The sequence below is a fragment of the Chiloscyllium plagiosum genome, chromosome 3 (genome assembly GCF_004010195.1).
Source record: "Chiloscyllium plagiosum isolate BGI_BamShark_2017 chromosome 3, ASM401019v2, whole genome shotgun sequence".
Classification (NCBI taxonomy): Eukaryota; Metazoa; Chordata; class Chondrichthyes; order Orectolobiformes; family Hemiscylliidae; genus Chiloscyllium; species Chiloscyllium plagiosum.
Genome location: NC_057712.1, coordinates 16,501,938 through 16,526,991, shown reverse-complemented (window position 1 = coordinate 16,526,991; position 25,054 = coordinate 16,501,938). Strand labels below are relative to the sequence as shown.

The 25,054-nt window shown below is 38.5% G+C and overlaps 1 protein-coding gene across 4 annotated transcripts in view; it reads right to left on the bottom strand.

Moving 5' to 3' along the window:
* rock2a (rho-associated, coiled-coil containing protein kinase 2a) overlaps positions 1-25,054 on the bottom strand; it is a 225,482-nt gene that overhangs the window by 124,617 nt on the left and 75,811 nt on the right. For all 4 annotated transcript variants that reach the window (XM_043677706.1, XM_043677696.1, XM_043677716.1 and 1 more), the window contains exons 2-4: positions 7,630-7,711; positions 5,952-6,052; positions 1,133-1,270 (exon numbers count right to left, since the gene is read on the bottom strand). In XM_043677706.1, coding sequence (XP_043533641.1) covers positions 1,133-1,270; positions 5,952-6,052; positions 7,630-7,711 — 321 coding nt within the window. The remainder of the gene's footprint in view (positions 1-1,132; positions 1,271-5,951; positions 6,053-7,629; positions 7,712-25,054) is intronic.

The window sequence follows — 25,054 nt, the reverse complement described above, 5'->3', positions numbered from 1 at the left end:
ATACTTGTTTTATTTGATACACCATATATCATTTGGCTAACTTAAAAGTTACTGCAAAATATACTGTCACCAGAAAATAAAAGAAAAGCAAAAGAGTGCCATATGATGTCAAGTTTTTACAATAGATATGTTAAACACTACATCAGTTAGCAGTGTGTTATTAGATTGAGCCTAAGTTAACATAAATTGAAATACCTACAAATACAAAACCTTTTCTACAACTAGTTGCATGCGTGGAGCAGACGGAGACCAAGAATTATAAACGTGCAGAAGCTTTAATACTACAGAAGATTAAATCACCAACATTGCTTTGCTGGTTCTTTCTCAGAGCAGTATTGTCCAGAATAAGTAATTTTTATGATTATTTAAGAAATGCACATGTAGACAAACTTCCAAATATTATGTGGAAACAAATTTTTTTTTGTTGGGGGAGCAAATGTATTCATAATTGACATGCGTTGCTTAGAAAAAACTTTTATACAAAAAGCAGACTCGGAATTAATTTCATTGTTGTCAGCACACTACTTCTGTGGTTACTAAATAGTGGAAAAACTTTTGTTTAGCAAACATACACTTGAACTAAGTTTCCCTGAATTGCGCAAGTGTACACACAAATTTTTGTGGATTTAAGTGCATTGCCACACCTGCACCATTGCTCAGTCAGCAATTTCTATTGGACAACATGTATTGCACTGTGGTGGGTTTTTAAAAGGAAGTCTGAAAGGGAGAAGAGGCATATTTGAAGGTACATTTAAGAATGAAACATTCTAAACCATGTGATTGTTGAATTGTAAGCACAGCCAATGATGGGGTGAAGAAAATTTGGGCTCAAGATAGGCTAGATTGGAGGGTCAGAAAATCAGAATTTGTTTTCTGCTTTGAGGTTGTATTTTATTTCATTTTTATGCTTGTTACATATGATTCTCAAACACCTCAGTCTTGTTCAGATAACCCAAGCAGAGAGCTGTGGAGAGTTTTCAAGCAGAGCAATACAAAAAGCTCAATTGTGCTGAAATATAAATATCATCCACAGCATTATTAATACTGTGATTAATTGTTAGAAGACAATCACAAAGTACTTTCAATAGATTTAACAAACATGCAATTTGAAAATATTTTAAAATAACTTTACCTGGACAACCCAGGAACTGTTTGCAAAGGCCATGATATCTCTTTCCTCCCAAAAAAATGCTGAATCAGATCGCTTGATCATTTCAAACTTGCTCAGCAGTTTCATTGCATATACTTTTTGAGATGCTTTATGTCGAACCTATTGGGAAAGTATAATTTATTATTCTGGATTCACATATCTTTAAATGTAAATTTGATGTGTTACTTGCAAATATTTAGAATTTCCAACAACCTGAATTTTCATTGCCTAGTTGCGTGGGATTTTATATATATCAGTTGAATGTTTATGTATCTAGTCACTACCAAGGAGTCACTTGTGATAGCTTCTTTTTCCACTTGCATTTATCCTTTGTTTTCTCCCAGGTATGCTTCAGATGCTTTTCTCCTCATTGGTAGCGTCTGTATATGGAAAAGGTGCAGCTCTGCTCACTGCTCCCTATCCCAAACTGCCCACTGCCTCAACTTTTAGTTGCTTATCCAACACCCACTGGCAGATGAGCAGAAATCAAAGCCATTATCTTTAGCTCTTATCACAAACTATATTGCTTAGCCAATGACTCATTTCCCTTTTCCTGGCAACTGTTGCAGGATCAATCAGACTATTTGCAACCTTAACATCATACTTGACTCAAAAAAAAGCTTCTAATCATGGATCTGCGTCATCTGTAAGAGTGGTTATATAATCATATCCTTGTCTCAGTTTACTTGCTGTCAAATCCTATTGGTATAAACTTGACCAATATTCTAAAATTTATCTGACAAGCCTCCCATATTCAATCCTCTACAAAATGTAAGTTCATGCTTACGTATAGTTAGGGGATAGATACTGTTCTCTACACCTAGGATCGAAGGCGGTGTAGCCTGCCTGGTGCCTGGGTTCAAGATATCTCATCTGGGTGGCAGAAGAACTTGGGAGTGGGAAAGGAAAGGTCCAGCTGTCATACCCATGAAGGTACCAACAATAGAGGTAGAATGAGGAAATAGATGTTGCTGAAGGAATGAGAGCAGTTGGGGTCTAAATTAAAAAACATAACCAAAAAGATAATAATCTTCAAATTACTACCTGAACCACGAGATAATTTGGACAGGGAAATCAAGATTAAAGAGATACACATGTGGCTCAAACATTGGTTTGCAGCAAACTAGTTTGAATTCAGGAGGCATTAGCATGAGGGAAGGAAGAAGCTGTTCTAATGCTTCAGAAACCTGAAGCATTTTGAGACCAGAGTCTTGGTGAATCTCATAACAAGGGCTGTAGTTAGGGCTTTAAACTAAACAGTTGAGGGAGTGAGTTCAGTTGCATGGAAAATTATAAAATCAAAAGTAAAGAAGTAGGATTGCAGGTTAGTGATGAGGTTGATTGCTACCTGAAAATAAAAAGGGACAGAAAGTGTAAATGTCATCTTGCACCAAGCAACCATTGAAGTGTACGGAAACTCAGTAATAGAACAAACTTAAAGGCTTCATATCTTCATGTACAAAGCATTTGAAATAAAGTTGAATAACATACAGCAGAAATCAAGGTAAATGATTATGATCCCACAGCCATTAAGGAAATGTGGTTGCAAGGAGATTAAAGCTGGGAACTTAACATTCAGGCATATTTGACCTTTCGGAGAGATAGGATGGATTGAAAAAGTGATGCAGTACTGTTAATACGATACAAAAGCTATAGTGATGATCTAGGCTCAGATGATGTAGAGTCTATTTGAGTGGAGGTTCTAAAAAAAACAGCAAGGGAAAGAAGACATTGGTAGGAGTAGTGTACAGACTCCCAAAGAGTAGCTAATTTGTAGGAGAGACTAGAAATCAATAAATAATAGGAGTATCTAAAAGTAGAGAAATAATTATGGGTGACATTAATCTTTACGTTGACTGAGTTAATCAAATTAGAAAGGACTGCGACAACAACTAAATCAAAGAGTGCATTGGGGATGATTTCCTGGAGCAATAAGTCATGGAGCCAATGAGGCAGCACACGATCATGCATTGGGTAATGCGTAAAGAGGTAGTTTAATAAATTATCTCAGAGAAAATGATCCTATAGGAAGTAGTGATCATAACACAATGAATTTAATATGTAGTTCAACAGTGAGAAACTTGGATCAGAAATAACTGTTTAACTTAAATAAAGAGAATTACAATGAAATGAGGATGGAGTTAGCTGAAGTAAACCGAGTAGATAGATTCTTCGAGGAGAAAGTGAGGACTGAAGATGCTGGAGATCAGAGCTGAAAATGTGTTGCTGGAAAAGCGCAGCAGGTCAGGCAGCATCCAAGGGGCAGGAGAATCGACGTTTCGGGCATGAGCCCTTCTTTCCTCATTCCTGAAGAAGGGCTCATGCCCAAAACGTCGATTCTCCTGCTCCTTGGATGCTGCCTGACCTGCTGCGCTTTTCCAGCAACACATTTTCAGCTCTGAGTAGATAGATTAGCAGGAATGATAGCTAGCAAGCAGTAGCAGATACTTAAGGAGATAAGTCATACAAAAAAGTAAGGAGAAAACATTCTAAGGGATGTCTAAACTAACCATGGCTACCCAAGGAAGTGAAGAAGAATATTAAGTTGAAAGAATGCCAAAGTCAGTGATAACCCTGAACACTGGGATAAATTCAGAATCCAATAAAGGAGGCCTACAAAGACAATAAAGACACAGAACATAAGCTATTAGGGTAAACTAGTGAGGGATATAACAACTGACAGTAAGTGCTTTATTAGATACATGAAAAGGAAGAGAGAGGTCAAAGTAAATATAGACACCTTAGAAAATGAATCTGGGGAGACAGTTTGGGGAACAAAGAAATGGCAGAGGAGTTAAACAGATATTTTGCATCAGTCTTTACAGTGGAAGATACGTTGCACATTTCATTAATATTAAAGAATACAGGGGAGGGATCATGTACCATCATAATCATTAAAGAAATAGTATTAGTTGAACTAACAGGGCTGAAGGCACATAGGTTCTCTGGCCCTGATGGCTTCCATTCTAGGATTCTAAAAGAGGCAGCTACAAAGACAGTGGATGCATTGCTGGTAGTTTTCCAAAAGTCATCGGGTTCTGGAAAAGTACGAGAGGACTGGAAAATTGCTAATACAACACTCCAATTCAAAAAGGGAGGGAGCCAAAAAAGCAGGTACCTATAGGCCAACATCTATTTTTCAAAAAGCATTAGAGTCAATTATTTAGGAAGTAATTGCACAACATTTGGACAATCAAGCACAGTCAGCATGGCTCCATGAAAGGCAAACTGTGCCTGACTGATTTATTAGAATTTTCTGAAGAACTGTCAACCAGAACAGATAGAAGGGAACAAGCAGATGTGTTGCATTTGCACTTCCAGAAGGTGTTCAACAAGGTACCTCATAATAGCCCATAGTGCTGGAGGTAGTATATTGGTATGGGTAGAGAATTAGTTCATGGGCAGGAAACAGCAAGTGGGAATATGGAGTTCTTGTTGTCACCAGTGGGAGAACAAAAGAACAGAATATTATTTCAATAATAACTGAAAGTTTTCAAAAACTGCAATACAAAGGGACTTTGCGTACTTGTTAATGAAACACAAAGCTAGCATCTAGTTGCAACAGGTAATCAGGAAGGCTAATGGAATATTGACCCTTATTTCAAGGGGATTGGAGTAAAAGAACAGAGACAGCCTTACTGCAACTGTATTGTACAAGGTGCTGGTCAAACCCACAGCTGGAATACTGAGAGTAGTTTTGATCCACTTACTTAAGGAAAGATATCAATTTATTGGAGGCAGAGAAGTAAAATAATTCATGGTATGGGGGGGGGGGGGGGGGGAGTGGGGGAGGTTGTCTTATGAGTGAAGATTAAACAGGTTGGGATCTACTTACCAGCAATTAGAAGAATGAGAGGTGATACCATTGAAACAGATAGGATTCTTAACGGGTTTGACAGGGAAATGCTGAGAGGACGTTGCCCCTCATGGGAGAGTCTAGGACCAGAGGGCGCCATCATAGTCTTAAATTTGCGCCCCTTTATTCTGAGATGAGGATTTTTTTCTCTCAAAGCACTGATTGATGGGGGCAGCGTCCTTTCATATATGTAAGGCTGAGATAAATAAAATCTTGATCAGCAGGAGAAAGCGAGGCAAGGGGCAGAAAAGTGGACATTCCTACTGAATGGAGGAATGGGCTTTAGGGGCAAAATGGCCTACTCCTATCCCTATCTCTTACAGTCTTATGCAAAACCCTGTTGCGTCTGTCCTAGTCCACACCAAGTATCATCATCCATCATTCTCTGCGTTTTGAGCAGCAATGGCTCCTGGTTGAATCATGATTTCAATATTTTCATCATTTTCAAATTCTTTCATACCTCACCCTGAAACATGTATTCCTCCAGCCCCACAACCTTCTGCAACACATGCCCGCTTCTAAATTCTTAACACCTGTTAATTCTTAATTTTATCTGTTCTACCAATGGCGGCCACATTTTAACATCTGAAACTCTTTACTCTGAAATTCCCTTCATAGCCTACTTCGCCTCTTTTTTTAAACCTTTAAAACAATGTTAAAACTTCATTACTCACCAATTCACTTTAAAGCAGAATTAACAGTATGAATCCCAAAAATGTGTGAAGAGAAAGCATTAGGAATTCAAGACTTGTCCAAATGAATAAGAGAATCTGAAGGTAAATATCTATCAACCTGATCTTAATTTTGAGTTTAAATACAACTCACTCTGCCATCATGATTGTTCACGTAATTTCCACTCAAAAGACTCTTCCCACTTCTTATTAACTTTGGATGGAGACAATGGTCATTTGGTTTATTTGCTCCAAAGGATTGAAGATTACTTACCAGCTGAACTTCACCGAATGCACCTCGTCCTATCACTTTCACAACCTCATAGTCCTCTGCTTTCATTTGCATTTCTCGAACTTTGCCCATTACTTTGTCATCTGGAGAGAAAAGAAATGCATTTTCAACTGTTTTTGTTATCTGCAAACAATCTTACAAAACCTTGGTATACATTGATTCGAGAAAATATTCATTATCTAGGCAATATGCTGGCTCAAGCAGGCAACAGTTTGAATAAGCTGCAGCACAGTGACATATGAAGATATTCAGAGATGGCTCTTACAGTGTTATTTCCATTGGTCTAGTGCCAAACTTGCTAAACTCCCTCACAAGGTATCAGTAATATTTATATACACAACCTTGGTTTCACTGTAGACCATGAGTTTTTCTTTCCTGGTTTACCACCCATTGTGACATTTTTCACCCAAGCACCAATGCTCCCTCCAAATTTTCTTTGTACAGGTGTATTAGATAAACTACAAATTCATCTAAGCAGTATTTCCCTATCCATGACCAGCTTACATTTTTACAAGTCAGTGAACTTTCACAAGCTGTGAACAGCCTGCATGCATTTCAATGCATGACTCATTCCCAATTACACGTTAGCAGTAGCACTGCTTGTTTCCCATGGGTCCCATTCCATTTAGAAGGCCCTAGTCCACCTCTACCTCTCATGTGCCACATTCTCCCTCTGATCTAAAAGTCCATTCCAGCCTTCCACATATCTGCCCTACTTTGTCTCATTTTACACATCGCACATCCTTGCCCTAACACAAGAACTGGCACTTGTAGGATAGCAAATGCAATTTCAAAGAAATAGAGAAAACACAGAATTTGAAATTCAGCCAGAGATCACATTCCACCTTAACAATCCATTCACTTCAGAGAACAGTGAATTGAAACTCTCAATCCGGTCACTGCTCACACCCATGCTTGTCACTGAGTGGCTTGCTTTATTTTAAAACTTAATAAACTTCAAAAGCGTTGTGTGGACATGCAACCTAGAAGGAACTCTGCGCAAAGAAGTTCTAGTTAAGGGTCTGAGACTTGGCTACACAGCATGAATATTTCCTTGAGGAGAAAGTGAGGTCTGCAGATGCTGGAGATCAGAGCTGAAAATGTGTTGCTGGAAAAGCGCAGCAGGTCAGGCAGCATCCAGGGAACAGGAGAATCGACGTTTCGGGCATAAGCCCTTCTTCAGGAAAGAAGGCATAAGCCCTGAAGAAGGGCTTATGCCCGAAACATCGATTCTACTGTTCCCTGGATGCTGCCTGACCTGCTGCGCTTTTCCAGCAACACATGAATATTTCCTTACTTATAGAATCTCTCATTACTAGCAGAGTGCTATTCGTGTAAATTACCTGTCTCTTCCTTCTATAAATAATTCCTTGCTCTATGGTCCCAACATTTTCCTCAAACCCACGACCCTCTGAATCTATGCTTATGTCCATCACATACAACTACCTATTGAACTATTCCACCACTCATATAGTTCATTAAAAGGAGGACATACTTGCTCCAATCATTCCAGACAAACACTTTAGCTATGTGCTTTAAAAACACAACAACACATTTTTACGTTTTGCACCAAAGTTTCTAAAGTAAACAATAATAATGATAACTCTGGTGACTAATGATAAAGTACAGTCATTAAGACACACAAAAAGTTTAAACTTACATCTATTTAAGAAATTTTCAATGTTTTTGTTCTTCCTTAGAGCGGGAAAGTCCAAATCCTGGACCAGCGCATTGAGGCCATCCTGAAAAATAAAGCTTGTGTTACTCATGAAATGTATACAAGTGTAACATTAATTGGATATATCGATTTAAAGAAAAGGAAAGCACAAAATAGTGAATTTTAACAGTAGAACCACAAAGATACTTCACCCATTTAAAGCTAAGGACCAAAATTCCAGAAAGCTGCTAGTCAAATATGTAGGCTAAGTCACAAATCTACATATACTTTGAAGAATTCATTTGAAGCATAGCATCAATGAGAATAGTCAAAGCATAGTCAGAAGTATCAGTCCTCAGGTTTGGACGATCCATTCTGAAGAAATGCGAAGTTTCTTGTTCATTTTACTCAAATATCTGTACATCATCCCTAACACCATTTCATTTCAAAGGTCATAAGTAACATATTTTTATTCATTTGTGGGATGAGGATGTCACTATCTAGGTGATCAGTTTTTGCTGATCCCTAATTGCCCTGGAGGTGGTGAGCTGCCTTCATGAACTGTTGCAATCCCTTGGAGATACAGTCAACCACAATGCTGTTGGGAAGGGAATTCTGGGTTTTTAACCCAGAGACAGATGGGACAGAGGAACTTGGTGAATTACTGATGGTACAGGACACACTCAGATCGTGATGGTGATGCTTGGAACATTGTCCAAGTACGAGTCCTGGAGTATAACTTTGTCAGGCTGCTGTTCAATCTGTGGGATAGTTCTCCCAATATTGGTAAAAGTCCCCAGATGGCAGTATGTAGGACTTTACATGGTTAACAGGACTGTGTTTGCCAGCATTGTTTCTGGCAATTTATATAAATATAAAGCAGCAAGCTAGTAACTGCCTTCCAAAAAAATTTGTGTTTTTTTTCCTTTGTTGATTCACAGTTGATCAAGTGACTAGTAATTTGTCCAAGATGATCACTTCTGAAGTTTCAGAACCACAGTGATTAAACTGACCAATCGATCAGGTTGGGTTTATCTTTACACCTCTTTCCAAACAAGGATAACATTTAAAATTCTCCAGTTCTATTACCGTACCTATATCCAAAGAGTTCTGAAAGACTACCTTTGTTGGAATGGTCACTCCTGCACTATAGGGTGACTGGGTCCCTATGGAGCTTTTCCCTTGCTCCGTTGAATGCTAGGTTAGAAGAAACGTAGCAAAGAAAAAAAAATACACTGGCTTTGTTGCTCAATTTTGATCGTTATTTTCAGGTAGCTGATAATCAACTGGACCAGTATAAAGTTATATTTATTTCAATGTAAGAATACTGTTGTATATTGAATTTTTGGTGTTTGCTGTAATAAATTATCTTATTTGGATCTTCGATAAGTTTGAACTGTTAATGAAAGTTGAAAGCAAGCTTTATAGTCATTTCAGTGATACACAGTTGTATTCACCATCTTATGAGATCGGTAATTTGTAAAAAAGTTTTATACTACTATATAACAGCTCATTCCGTTTTCTGTGATAATACATACAAGGAAACAGATCATTTTCTCAATTACCAGAGATTCTTCCATCACAACTGAGCAGAGGATATTATATAGAGAAACAAGCTTATAAAAGGTATTTTGGTTGCAGTGGGACCAGCTACATTTAACTGTGGCATACAGAATGCTGTATTGATAGCTGTGTAACTCAAATATACAAGAACACATAATTAGCAATGTTGCAATTAAGTTAAGATATGGATTCATTAATGAATAAACAACATGGATGAGGTGTTGGGTGTGGAGGAGGAGGAAAGAGGAGAAGAGAGAAAGAGACAGGCAGACAGACAGTGTTAAAGGTTTGTGATGGCCTGAAGATTAGCTGGGTGGTTAATAGGGAAGAACAAGATTTCAGTTTACAGGAAGATACAAACAAGTTGGTCAGATTGGCAGATCAGTGACAAGTAGAATTTAACCTTGCAAAATATGATACGATGCACTTTGGAAGAAGTAACAAGATAAGAGAGTACTCATTGAATGGCAGGACACTGGGAAGCTCAGAGGAATAAAGGACATTGAGGTGTCTGTCCACAGATTCCAGAAGGCCACCACTTCATTAACCTTTATTTGTGTGACACAGACTATAAGAGCAGGGAGGTTGTATAACAGCTGTGCAAAACTTTAGTTAGGCCACAGCTGGAGTATTGTATGCAGTTCTGGTTATCACACTTTAGGAAGGATAGATAGACTGGAAGGGGTGCAGGAGAGATTCACCAGGATGTTGCCAGGGTTGAACCATTTTGGGCTATGAAGAGAGATTGGACAGGCTTGGATTGATTTCTTTGGACCTGATTGAGTGTAAAGGATGGACAGAGTGGATAGAAAGCAGCTGCTCCCCTTAGCTGAACAGTCAATAATGAGGGGACAGAATTTTACAGTGGGAGAATGGAGGGTATTTGAGGCAAAAAAGTTTCAGAGGATGATGGGAGTCTGCAATGCATTGTCTGGGAGAGCAGTAGGGATGGAAACCTCACAACCTTTAAAAAGTACATAGATGAATACTTGCAATGTTATAAGATTCAAAGCTATGGCCTATGTGTTGAAAAGTAAGATTAGTGTAGCTAGGTCAGTGCAGCCTCTTCTGCGCTATATAGCACCATCAATTCATTCCAATTATAAATAGGGGATTAAAAGTAAGCTTTTACTTGTAACAGTCTTTGGCTATGAAGTACTTTATAATGCCCTTTGACAATAATGTATTTACCATGAAACCTATGACTACTTTTCTATATTTGTTTATATCATCTCAAAGAGAACACTCATACAAGAACAGCAATATAGGTTACAATGAAGAAAAAGTGCCATTCAAAACATAAAACCAGTAAGATTTCTGTATAAGATAACTAACTGAATACAACAAAGCCTTAAGTGCATCAAATACTGACACAAATAAATCAGAAGTTATCAAATAAGTTGCAAGTGAAAGCTTTTTAATATAAAAAGAAGCAAGATACCATTACAAAAATACATAGGACATTCTGCTTTAAAATTAGAGAGAGCTCATCAGAAAATAAGTCTTCTGGCCCAAATACTGAAACATATAGAGAACAAAATAGATTAGATATTAAGTTACTATGCAAAAGAGAACATCAGGTAGTTACAAGTTTATAGAATCATTGAGTCATGGAATTACAGAGCCATACAGCACAGAAACAGACATTTTGGTCCAACTCATCCATGCCAATGAGACGCCCCATTTGCCAGCATTTGGCTCGTATCCCTCAAAACCTGTCCTATTCGTGTAGGCATCCAGATGTCTTTTAAATAATGTTGTAACTGTTCCAGCCTCCACCATCTCTTTTGACACCTCATTCCAAATATTCGCCACTTTCTGCGTGAAAAGATTGCCCCTTAGGTCCCTACGTATATCTTTCCCTCTCACCTTAAACCCCATGCTCCCGAGTTTTGGGCTCCCCTACCATGGGAAAACGACCTTGTCTATTTATCCTATCCATGTCCCTCATGACTTTTATAAACCCCTATAAAGTCTCCCGTCATCCTCCGATGCTCCACAGAAAACAGCCCCAGCCTATTCAGCCTCTCCCTGTAGCTCAAACTCTCCAACCTTGGTAACATCCTTGTAAATCTTTTCTGAACTCTTTCAAGAATCACAACAACTTCCTTATAGCAGGGAGATCAGAACTGAATGCAATATTCAAAAAGTGGCCTCATCAATGTCCTGTATAGCCACAACATGACGTCCCAACTCCGATACTCAATGCACTGACCAACAAAGGAGCACATACCAAATGCCTTCCTCATTACCATGTCTACCTGCGATTCCACTTTCAAGGAAATATGAACCTTCACCCCAAGGTTTCTTTGTTTTGCAACTCTCCCCAGGACCTTGCCATTAAGTGTATAAGTCCTGCCCTGACTTGTCTTTCCAAAATGCAGTACCACACATTTATCCAGATTAACTCCACCTACCACTCCTTTGCTCATTTGCCCATCTGATCAAGTTCCCGCTGTGCTCTGTGGTAATCTTCTTCGCTGTCCACTCCACCAATTTTGATGTCATCTGCAAATTTACTAACCGTATCTCCTATATTCACATTCAAATCATTTATGACAAAAAGCAGTGGATCTAGCAATGATCCTTGTGGCACAGGCCTCCAGTCTGAAAAAGTAAACCTCCACTGCCACCCTCTGTCTCTTACCTTTGAGCTAATTTTGCATTCACATGGCTGGCTCTTCCTGAATTCCACATGGTTCAACCTTGCTAACCAATCTATAATGCTGCCCCCTGTCAAAGGTCTTGAAGTCCATACGGACAACATCTACCACTCTGCCTTCATCAAAGTTGTCAACTATCAGAAAAGGTTGAGGTCAGAAACCCTTACTCAGATTCTTCCAAAGAAACTACCCCTCCCCCTTGATTCTTGAAACAAACGAGTGAAGTAATTCAAACACTCATATTTAGCAGGGTGACCTTTTGGCCCTTCTGTCTGTGCTGGCTAACAAAAATTTAATTACTCAAATCCTATTTTTCAGCTCTTTTCAGCACCGGCGGGTCAGTGTGGACTTGTTGGGCCGAAGGGCCTGTTTCCACACTGTAAGTAATCTAATCTAATCAAAAACAAATTACTGCTGAAACACAGCAGACCTTGTTGCATCTGTGACGAGAAAACAGAGCTAATGTTTTGAGTCGAATGGCTCTAATGTGTTCTAACTAAGATTCACCAGACTTGAAACACTAACTCTGCTTTCTTCTCAAAGATGATGCCAGGTTTGTTAGGTTTTGCCAACAATTTCTATTTTTGTTTAGAGCTACTTGTGCTTGTGGAACAGTATCTTATGCTGAGCTATCACATTAAGTGAAAATTATGGTCTACATATTGTTTTTAATAAAGACACACATTCAATTAGGAGATGCTGATATTCTCTCTAACTTTCCTCTCAAGACAGAGATAGAAAGAGCCTTGGTGACATTCTTGGAAGTATCTCAGAATTTCTGGTACAGTGTATTGGTTCAGTATGCTCTATGATCATGCAGGTAGTTGATTAGCTCAGTTAGCTGAATGGCTGTTATGCGATGTAAAGAGATATCAACAGCACAGGTTCAATCCTTGCACCAGCTTGAGATTATAATGAAGACTCCAATTTCTCAACCTCTCTCCTCACCTGAGGCATGGTGTGTCTCAGGTTAAGTCATCAGTCATATCTATAATGTGAGACCAACCCTATAGTCCTTGTCAAGTATGGTGACTTTATCTATAAACACGCTAAGGAAGTGATCAAAATCAGTTGTACAAAGTTATGCTGCTTTACAAACTTTCATCATTTTCATGAACTGGCTTTTGGGAGAAGATTAAGCAAAAACTGCTCGGTCCAGTTTTTCAAATGTTCCATTTTTTTATTTAACAAATAATTATGTTCTTTGCATTACAATCCTCATAGAGACCAATAACATTGGCAAGAAATTTCAAGTTCTACTCAACAGCTGAAAAGAAAAACATCACAAGATTTCACATTGGAAACTTTTAATGTGATAAATGATCAAAATACTACATAGAGAACACTATTTGCCTGGGCAGCATCTACTTCAAAAGACAGAACATCTCCCCGTTAATGCTTACCATACATAACCCTCCAAAGTCTTTACAGCAAACAACCTACATTTGCTCCCAGTTTCCAATGGCTTTGCATTTCCACAAATAATAACCTCAAGTGACAATCACCAGGTGTCTCCTTTAGTTTTTAAAGCAATTCCTTATCTGATTTTAGCAGTAAAGCTTGTCCAATATTTCTTGACATTACGTCAGGGTAAATTTCCTGGAATCTTCAAAGAGCTGTAAGGTGTATCTCTTTGACTGGACACCACCTTCATTGCGATCGTTCACAAAGCCAAGAACCAAACTCTTTCTTGGACTCTTCATGTGGACGCATTGGTTACAAAGGCCCAACATCTCTTCTTCCTCAGGCAGCTGAGGAAATTTGGCATGATGGCAAATACCCTTGCCAACTTTTAAAGGTGCGCTATCGAGAGCATTTTCTCTAGATATATCACTCCCGATTTGGCAACTGTACCATTCAAGATCAGAGACTGTGACAAAGGCCAACCTCCCATCTATAGAATCCATCTATCCGGCCTGTTGCCAAGGAAAGGCTGCCAGCATTCTCAAAGATCCATCCCACCCTGGCAATGTTTTTCTACAACCTCCACTTTTGGGGAGAAGATTACAGAAGCCTGAAAACACACACCAGCCGGTTTGGAAACAGCTTCTACCCTACTGTTGTTAGAATACTGAATGGACACTAACTCTTCAGATTTGCCTGTACCAGTGTTTTTGTTTTTGCTGCTGTTTACCTATTATTTACTTATCTATGCTACTTAACTCTGTGATCTGCCTGCATTGCTTGCAAGACAAAAAACTTTTCACCGTGCCTCGGTACACGTGACAATAAATTCAATTCAATTCAATTCAATTCAAGAAATCTCATAGCTGATCACATAAAACTGTTGAGATAGTTATTGCAGAGAAGCCTGTAACCGGACTTCAGAAATGTCTTCTTCCATGCCAACCTTAAATCTATTAGCCTTGCGTCCAGGCAGAAATGCTGATTTGGTTGTTATTGACCCCAAATCTCTTTCGTCTTTAGAAATAAATAAACAAGCCATAGCACCATTGTTTACATCCTGATTATTTTCAACATCTTTCTGGGACTTTGGAAAACAAGTCTGACCATTGTGAACTCAAACTGCTGCCATTGTCATCCAGTCATGGAGCAGTACAGCACAGAAACAGACCCTGCGGTCTAACTCGCCCATGTTGACCAGAAATCCTAAATTAATCTAGTCCCATTTGCCAACATTTGGCCCATGTCTATCTAAACCCTTCCCATTCACGTACCCATCCATTTGCCTTTTAAACATTGTAATTGTACCAGCTTCCACCACTTCCTCTGGCAGCTCATTCCATCTCTGCATGCAAAGGTTGTCGCTTAGGTCCTTTTTAAATCTTTCCCCTTTCACCTGAAATCCATGCCCCCGAGTTTTGGACCCCTTTACCCTGGGAGAGAGAGCTTGGCTATTCATCCTATCCATGCCCCTCACGTGATGCTCCAGGGAAGAGTCCCAGTCTTTTCAGCCTCTCCGAATAGATCAATCCCAGCAACATTCTTGTAAATCTTTTCTGAACCCTTTTAAGTTTAAGAGCATCTTTCTTTAGCAGAGAGACCAAAACAGAGTGGCCGAACTAACCGCAAAGCCCACTAGCCCAGTAACACAATCCATTCTTCCCTTTAACTTTGCTCAAGGAACTGCTCCAGCTTGCTTGCAAACAGGCTACAAAGATCACGTGACCATCTTCATTTGGTCTTAAGTTTAAAGAAATAGCTTCTAAATAATAAATAAAAACTGAAAGAACTGCGGATGCTGGAAATCAGAAACCAAAACAGAAATTGCTGGAAAAGTTCTGTATGCCTGGCAGCATCTGTGGAGAGAAATCTGAGTTAACGTGTCAGGTACATGACCTTTCCTCAGAACCTTCCTCCCTGAATTCTGAGGAAGAGTCACTGGACTCAAAATGTTAACTCTGAATTCTCTCCACAGTTGCTGCCAGACTTGCTGAGCTTTTTACTCCATAACAACATTCTTATAAACCTTATAATTGTATCATTAGACATTAAGGCTCCGTCTCAACAGTTTGACTCTCAGAAAACAAAAAATAAAATGACTTTTTCGGAACTGAAATTATGCTCAGCACCAAAATTCCTTCACAACAAAATGACATTGAGGGGGAGGATGTTGAGGCTCAATTTTAGGAACAGAGGACAGGAAGTTAACTTGATTCACAGGGTTCTTGTTAAAGTAGAAAATATTAGCAGGAAATGGAATCACAGTTAACAGAAATATTTTAAGAAAATGCTTTTAAAATGACATTAATTTGTATGAATTATATATTCAGATTTCAAAAGCATTAAATAGATTTGCCAATAGACTTAGCAAATTGTAGCTTTCTTTAGAATGCTAAGACTATGATTTTGCATGCACTTGGGCACTTAAAGCTATTACCTGCTGAAATATTAATCACAAATGTAACAGTAAAAACAAATAAAACATTCTGATTCACTCTGTTAAAAAAAAATTACCAAGTACATCAGTCTGAAACTTCAAGATTTATCCACTCTAAGAACACAGCAGATGGAATTTAGCAACAGGTATCTTTCAACCTCAGCTATGTACAGAGTAGGTGCCCATATCATGTACAGTAGTCCCCGATCTCTATGCCTTGCCACGCAAGTGTCAAGCAATGATCACCTCCAATGACAGAAAAATCTAACCGCCCCATGAATTCAATGGTATTACTAGTAATGAATCCCCCACTCAAACATTTTGGGTGTCACCACTGACCGGGAATTGAAGTGAACCAAGCCATATAAATACAATGGATTAACAATCAAATCAGAGCTAGAAATCCTGCACCAAGTAACTCATTCCTGACTTTCAAAAGCATGTCCATCATCGATAAGGCACAAGTCAGGAGTACAATGGAATATCTTTCTTACCTAGATATTTCCAGAAGCTTGACACCACCTGGATAAAGTAGCCTGCTTAAGTATTACAAAACTCACAGACAATTACTCCATCCATCATTGATGCACAGCAGAAAATTACTAGGCCACTTAATGTTTGTAGGCTTGGAAGGTGCTATCAATTAGAAACACAAGGTCAACAGATACATGAGTACACCACCACCTGAAAGTTCTCTTCAAGTCATTCATCATCCTAAGCTGGAAATATATAACCCTTCCTTCAGTGTTGCTGGGCCAAAATCCTGAAAGATTCTCCTTAACAGCATTGAGCGTGTATCTGCACCAAATGGACTGCAACGTTCAAAGCTACAGGGCAATGTGGGATGGGCAATGAATGCTAGCCAACTTCCCATGAATGAATTTTTTTAAAAACCCACTTCAACTACCTTTACCAACCACACTTCTGCCCCAACTCTCTGAATTCAAAACTTTCCAAATTAATCTCTCTACATTCTTCACATTTTTAAAATCTCCCTAATCAGGCTTTTGATTATGAATGCTCTAATAATAATGAATTTCAAAGCCCCTGGAAGGGAAACAAGAGGAGAAAGTGCTGGATTACACAAAATGTGAAAAATGCACCGAATTATCAAATTCATTGCTAATAGTAAACAATTTATACTTTAACCCTGAGACAAGATTAATGAATGTTCAATAAATTGAAGTATAGGCCAGTAATCCAGGAAATTATAACCTGTGCTTCAGATTGGCAGTTTTTAATATTCAGGTCAGGAATCATTTAATTTGTTTTTTTATTGCTCATTTCCTTTTTCTCGTGTCACTTTGTTTTCTCTACGCCTACTCTAGAACCCAAAATAGTGCCAAACAAACCACTTGTCAGGTACACAGTGAGTCACTTCATCACAACCTTTATTTCCTATATTTTCAAAGGTTTCTTCATCAGTATCTTAAAAAAATGAATTTTTAGCATTTATTTCTCACTCCTTACCAATTTCAATAATTCCCTTACATGAATGCAACAAGATTGTAGCAAAGAAAGGATATTACCACCAAAATAGAGGTTAGAAATTTTAAATCAACACTTTGACTCATCAGGAGTCAATGTAGGTCATCGAACACAGGGGAACGGCATTAAAGGGGAATGGGTTTTGTCGCTAGTTAAGACATGAGCAGTTGAGGTTTAGATATCTTCAAATTTACAGAGGATAGACCTTTGGAGACTGCTCAGGAGTTTACTTAAGCATTTGAATCTGGAGGTAACACAGGCATGAGTATAAGGGCTACAGCAGATAAGGTGAGAGAGGGCACAGTGAGTGAAATTATGGAGGTTGAAATAAATTGTGATGCACAAATAAACTTTCAGGATTAATGTAACATAAAGACTGTTAACAGACCGCTTAGCCTCAAAGTACCAGGTTGAAAGATAGAGTTGGTAGGTAGACAACAGAATTGGAGTGGGGAGTGAAAACTGTGGCTTCAGTCTCCCAACATTTAATTCATGGAAATTTCCGCTGTTACTGGATGTTGATAATTTAGAGTAGTGGAGGCATTATGCGAGCTAGTGTTGACATAGAGCTGAGTGATTTCAATGTACATATGAAAACTAAGATCATGCCTTTGAATGATGCTGCCAAGAGGTAATACGTAGATAAGACTAAGTGTGTAGGGAACGAGATAATGATGTGGGAGTAGGAAGGGAAGCCATTGCAAATGATTATCTACTTTTGATTGTTTAAGTGAAAATGGTAATATATGGCAGCAGTTTAATCCAGCTGGATGACAGCACAGAGGCATTGCAGGAGGTGGCATGGCAAACATTATCAAATGCAGTTAAACATCAAAGGACAAGGAAGGAAAATTTACTCATGTCACAGTTAAATAGGTGCCATCTGTGCCTTTGGCAAGAGCTGGTTCAATATCACAAAAGGGAGGAATTCAAGCACTGAGTTCGAAAAAAGCAATGAATGGATTTGGGAGATGACAACATGTTCAAGGACTTTGGAGCGGAAAATTAGGTTGGAGAGATGATAGTTTGCAAAAATGGAGGGATTAACAGTTGCATTTTTGATGCGATGGAAGACGATAGCAGATTTTTAAGTGGAAAGAAACACAATCTAAATTTGCTAATCTAAATTTAGCCTAAGTTAGAGGGACTCCATAAAATTAACTAAAACTCCAACCAGCAATTTGAATATTGCACCATTGCTGTGGTTTGGGGACAGGGTCACGGAGGTTTCTGACTGTGATGTGCCACTTTCCCATTTCAGACAAAACGTTGGAAACACTGCTGGATATTGCCTTGAAGAAAGGATTGCCAATCACAGATTGTTCACACAGCTCTGCTCATGCACAATCTTGGTGGCAATTTGCACACCCAGTCTAACCTCAAAAAGGGGGTTGAAAGTAACTGAAGATGATGGGATTCTGTAGATGTTATCAAAATATTTAGGCAAAAATCTGACAACTTATAGTTGCTTGCTAACTTATCTCATCAGTGTACAGCTTTCTCATACATGCAAATCAAACTATTTGAAATCTTTTAATACATGTGACGTAACTGTAAGTTTTAAAAAATACTTTCCCCCCTTTTTTTCCTCAATGTTGACAACTTGTCTTGCAAAGTACTTCATCTTTACATTACATGAGAAGTTATAAGTTAGTTTGATATTATTACGTCTTTATAAGTTCAAGTACTCAAGGTGGAAAGTGACTGTAATAAATACAAGTTTAACAAAGCTTGTGCAAGCCTCTCTGTTCAAATTTTTGAGATGAAACCAACAATCTTACAGTACAAGAATATGAAGGATATTAGAATTGAATTATAGTGGGTGGTTGTCTGTATGTTCTTGCTTTCAGTAACTCAGAAAAGTTGAAATTATAGAAATACTACCTGACACAAACAAACAAACCAACCCTCAAATCAATTGTTAGTAATGCTGTAAGAGGATTCAGATTGGTGTTCTTTTAAGGACTGTAAATGAGTTGCTCTAAAAATGTTAAAAACACAGTCAAGGGGAATAAATACCAGTTTTGATAGTAATGTTACTATTCATGAACAAATATAAATATTATATTATTCAGTGGTTTTTGTGCATTTAATGTGTTGGGTTTAAGAAAAATGAACACATTAATCACAAAGGGTGCTTATAACTTACACTTCCATTTCCAATATCCATTTTCTCTCCAAAATCTTTGAACATTTTAGAACCTTGTAAATCCATGCCCCTCTTTCCCAACAAGTCTACATTTGAATATTTCCAATCAAGTTCTACCCAGTTATTTCACTGAAACGATCCTCAAAAGTCAAATACCATCCCATATATTTGCAAATGTGATTTAAGTGCAGTTTTTGGCACAAGTCAACACACCTTTCTCATATTTTTCATCCATTATCTAGCTAACCAGCTGGTGCCACTCTTATCTTTCCAGTCCAAGGTCACAATCATTTGCAACAGCTTCTCACCTCCACAATTTTTACCTCTGGAATCTGTCAAGGATTTATCTTTGCTCTCCTCTGCATTTCTCATCGACAAGTTATAAAACAGTTATCCTTGCTGTGAGGCAACAGCAGTAGAATTGTATTAAGCCAGAAGCTATAATCTCATGGTCCCACATGTCACTCTCACTATAATCATCATCAACCCAGACAACCAAACCTCAAGAGTGGACAGCAGGCAAGAGTAAACCCAGCAAACTTGTTACAACCCTGTTTGGAACTGTTAACGTTTGAAGAAGAAATCCAAACACCCAACGATTATCCAACAAGAATTCCACAAGATTTCACATTTTTAAACAAAACAAACTTTACCGTTTATAAAAAAATTTCAAAGTAAACATCAACATTGTAGCACTATATATGGTATAAATATATTACTTCCCCATGCTGCTCAGGAATTGTTTGTTCATTCACTTTCACTGGGAGTAGCTGAAAGGTATATCACAGCTCACTGGAATTTTTCTCATTTTCCTTACTATTTGAATTAATCCTCTGCAGTAAAGCCAATTCTTCCATTTGCTTTTGGCAACATGACTCTCCACCTTTATTTTTAAACCAACCTCATGACTGTAGATGCCTTAGCTTCTCGTTCTGGTTGCTGGTATTCAAGTGCTAACCCCAAGCTTTATTATTTAACTCGAACAGTTTACTGTCATAAGGCTCTGAGGACCACCATACTAGCTGCAATCTCAAAGAAATCATCCAATTCCTTTTCTCTCATGAAACTCAAGTTGAGATAGAATCCATCTGCATTTCACACAGTGAACAGTAAAGTTAGTTCCTTCTCCACTTGTAACACCCGAGTACCACTTCCTGTTGGCTGTCTCTTCAATCTCACCATCTTCAACAAAGCAAAGCTTACTACTGCTCTCTATACTGCCAGTTGGCAAACACACAAGTTAAATCAAAAAAAACTTTGACCCAAGACTCCACCCTGAATCACTATGGCAACGCGGCATGCTTTGGGATGATTCAACCATTAATGTAAAACAAGCTATTTTATCTTCAACACTACTTGAATTCTGCAATTTGTGAATAATTTATATTTCTGATTGTGTTTAGGGAACACAATCCCTAAAATTGTTAGCTCTTAGCTTCTTTATTGAGATAATAGACAAGTTAGTTCCACCACAGGTCAAATATGAGCCTCTTAAGTTTTTATTCCACTCTGATCTTGTGATATAAACATATATAAATTAAACCTAGGCTTCTTTGATTTGCATTTACATCAGAGCTGTTTTTGCTCATATCTCAAACAAACACCTCATTCATCTAGAATTAATACTATAATTGCTGAGACTAAAATCAAATCAAAAAAATTCTGAACTAGTGATTCACAACACATTGAACAATTAATGAGAAATGGCAGCTCCAAAAACACCAATTATTGTCAATGACAGTACAGCATGTCAGTGCAGAGGTTAAGGCTAAAAGGTGCTTGAGGCCATATTTAGCTAGAAACACCAAATCAATAATACATCTTGATGTCCTTCTAAAGGACCCAGTATTAGAGATGTCAGTCTTCAATCAACTTGATTCACTCAACGTGATATTCAGAAACAGTTGCAGGCACTAGATACAGCAAAGGGTATGGGCCTAACAAAGCCTCATCTGTAGCACTTAGTACTCCTGACCAATCCACACCACTAGCCAAGCTGTTCCAGTGCAGATACATGACTGCCATCCATCTAACAATTTGGATTCCTCAGATACATTCTGTCCACAAAAGCAGGACAAATCCAATCTATTCAATTACTGCCACATCATTTCAATGTAAATAATCAGCAAACTGATAAGTGACACTGACAGTGCTAGTTTGTCCAGTGTTATCTAGCCCAGCAACCCATCTGCATTCCTCTGACTTTAGTATCTTGAATATCCTGATTTCATTTGAAACACTGGCAGTAACATCTTCATCTATTTTGGTTTCAAGCTCTGGAATTTCAATAAAACTCTGTACCTGTCTTGTCCTTGAAGCCCTTCCTTAAAGCTCATCTCTCTGGCCATGCTCAAAATCTTCTACAGTTTGGCTGCTATTCATTCGATTGTGTTCCTTTGTTAAAGGCATTACATGAATTTAAGTTCTTGCTGTGAATTATATGAAGTAGAAATTAAACGTAGGAAGGTTAAAGTAAGGGAAGATGATCTAGAAATGTGGAGTGTTCTGACATACTACAATAACCACAACGCTATTGGTCTCCAATATATGGCACTGTGAATGCTTGATCTAATTTAGCTCATAAAACAGACATTATCCATAAGCAGATGTGGGAAATAAAAGAAAAATCAGAAATTATTTAAATAATCTGTTCTTTAACTTCTTACAAGTCTTAGCAGAGCAACTTGGAGCACTCCCTTTTTATTTTTGGAAATGGAGCCCCAAATCAAGAGGTGACATTTTGACCACCTATCACATGGATCAGAAACAGTGTTTAGTGAAAGGAAAATATAAATAATTCCGGCATAATTTCAATTTTGCCCAAAGAAGGACACCATTTATCATCACATTTCTACTTACAGTACTATGACTGTTTTGCTGCCAACATCGATGACCTAAGTAACGGACTAAATGCTGTTCCTGGCTGCAACATTTTTAAAGTTTTGCTTGGCAAAGAAGATGCATAGCATTGACTATTCAGTAGAAGTGATTATACTGTCTAAAAATATGCAGCAGCTAAATAAGTAAAGGCAAACAGAAGAAACCTGTCTTGCTGACACCATCACACTACAGATCTAGAAATATGGTTCCCTACATAGACAAATTAAGCATGTCACAATATCACCTTCTTTACATCTGAAAGGCAGATATACTTGTGGAAAAGAATTCAACAAAGCGTTAAAAAAATCTAAAAAGATGCTTGATCCATCCAAACAACACAATCTTAGTTTTACCCCTTTTTCCTTTTCTTCAAGGTGAATTTTGACATTTTTGTTTATTTTCCAGCTATCTCACATTTTACCTCACTGACTGATTTTGCAGGATCCCGAGCCAGATTGGTTGGATTGCAATCGATGTATCTTTTGAAAATTCTCGTATAATAAAACAAAGAACTGCAGATGCTAAAGATATAAACCAAAAAGAGAAATTGTTGGAGAAACTTGGCAGATCTGGCATCTGTACAGAAAAGGCACAGTTAACATTTCAAGTCGAGATCTTTCTTCAGGGCTGATAGGAAGGGAATGTTTTTCAATGTCACTGTACTTTCCCAACTGACTCACCATTGTACACGATGATCAGGGGTTGGGAAGATTGAGCCCAAGCAGTTAGTTCTGTTAGTGCAGAGAAAATAGCTTAAACTAATTAGCTTATTTACGAACAAGAGCTATTCTCCAACTGGAACTCACTTTCCACCCCACCAGCATCCCTAACTAAAAGATCATAAGCCATCATTTCTGCCATAACCAGATATTCCCCTACCCCACCCCTTACCAGGATTTCACAGGAACCATTCCCTCCAGGACCCAACACCTTCTCAAACATTCACAAAAGTTCACCACGTACCTGCTTACCTCCTTCCTCCTCACCATCCAAGGTTCCAGATACACTTTCCAGTTGAAGCTCCAATTTACCTGAATGTCGCTCAAATGTAGTTAGTCTACTGAATTCATGGCTCACAATGTGATCTCCTCTACGTTAACGAGATAAAACATAGACTGGATGACCATATTGCAGAATACCTACATTGTGTCCCTAAAACTCACCCTGAGCTTCCAGATGCCTGCCACTTCAACACATCATCATATTCCATGGTCAAAATTTGTCTCAAGCCTGCTGCAATGCTCCAGCGAGGCTCAGGGCAAATTGGAAGAACAGCATCTCACATTCCTCTTGGAGGCTCAGCAACCTTCAGGATTCAATAGAGTTTATTAATTTTACAGCCTGAACACCACCTTCCATGTCCCATAACATACTCTGGTTTGAGCACAACCAACTCATTTTCACCTACTCATTGTCCCCAGCTTTTCTCCTTCCCTGACTTACTATTAGCCATCCCTTTGACTGCCTGTCGCACACTCATGCGCACTCTCTCTCTCACACTGAACTCTGTCTCCACCTGCTTACTACTGCCACGTCCACCATCTCATTCATATAAATACCTTTTTCTAGCTACTATTAATTCTAATGAAGGATCACTGGACTCAAACCATTAACTCTGCTTTCTCTCCACAGATGCTAGCAGACATGCTGAATATCTACAATTCTTGTTTATTTTAAAATATTTGCCTTTTGAAGACATGCTACTCCTGTTATTACAAACAGTTAAGCAAAAATCCACTTAATACATCAAGCTATTATCAAGAAGTACCTTCCAGTTTAAAAAAAAACTATTTTTCACTATTTTCCTCCATCCGACTTTACTGAATCACAAAAGTGTTACAGTGCAGGAGAGGCCATTTGGCCCATCATGGCTGCACCACCTCTTCAAATGATCATGGTCACTTACTGCCAATCTGACCACATATCACATGATCAAGCCATAGCATTGCACTCAATGTAATGGAATCACAGAATTGTTATGATGCATGAGGCAGCCATTCAGCTGATCATGCCTGCACTGGCTCAGTAAATGAACTTCGTTACCTAGTGACAACCTCCTGCTTTTCCCTCATGCTGCTGTACATTATTTTTATTCCAGTTATCATCCAATGACCTCTTGAATATCTCAATTAAACATGCCTCCACCACACTTCTAGGCACTGCATTCTGGACTGTAACTACTCACAGTGTGAAAAAAATTCTCACTTGCATTTGCTACTTTTGCAAATCACTTTAAATCTGTGCCCACTGGCTCTTGATCCTTTTATGAGCAGTTTCTCCCTATCTACTCTACCTAGCCCCCTTGTGATTTTGAGAGCATCTATCAAATTTCCTCTTAGCTTTCTTTGCTCCAAAGAGAACAGTTCCACTTTTTAGAATTAATCTGTGTAAGTGAAATTTCTCATCCTTGGTTCCATTCTTGTAAATCACTCTGCACTTCTTTCAATGCATTCAGTCTTCTTATACTGTGTCACCCAGAACTGTATTTACACCAGCTTAGGTCTAACAAGAGCAGCGCACTGAAAGCTAGTGCTTCCAAATAAACCTGTTGGACTATAATCTGTTGTGTGATTTTTACCACCCCAGTTTATCCACAAATATTTTATGCAAATTCAACAACACCTCCTTGCTTTTATACACTACACTTTATGCTACATTAATTGCACTCTCAAACTTCTCAGTCACCTTCAGTGATCTATGCACATATACATCTAGGTCCCTTTGCTCCTGCGCCCCTTTAGAATGGGAACCACTTTCTTTCAATGTTCTTCCTATCAAAATGGGGGAGGAAGAGAGAAAGCAGAAGGGAGGGAGAGAGAGAGAGGGAGGGAGGGAGAGAGAGGG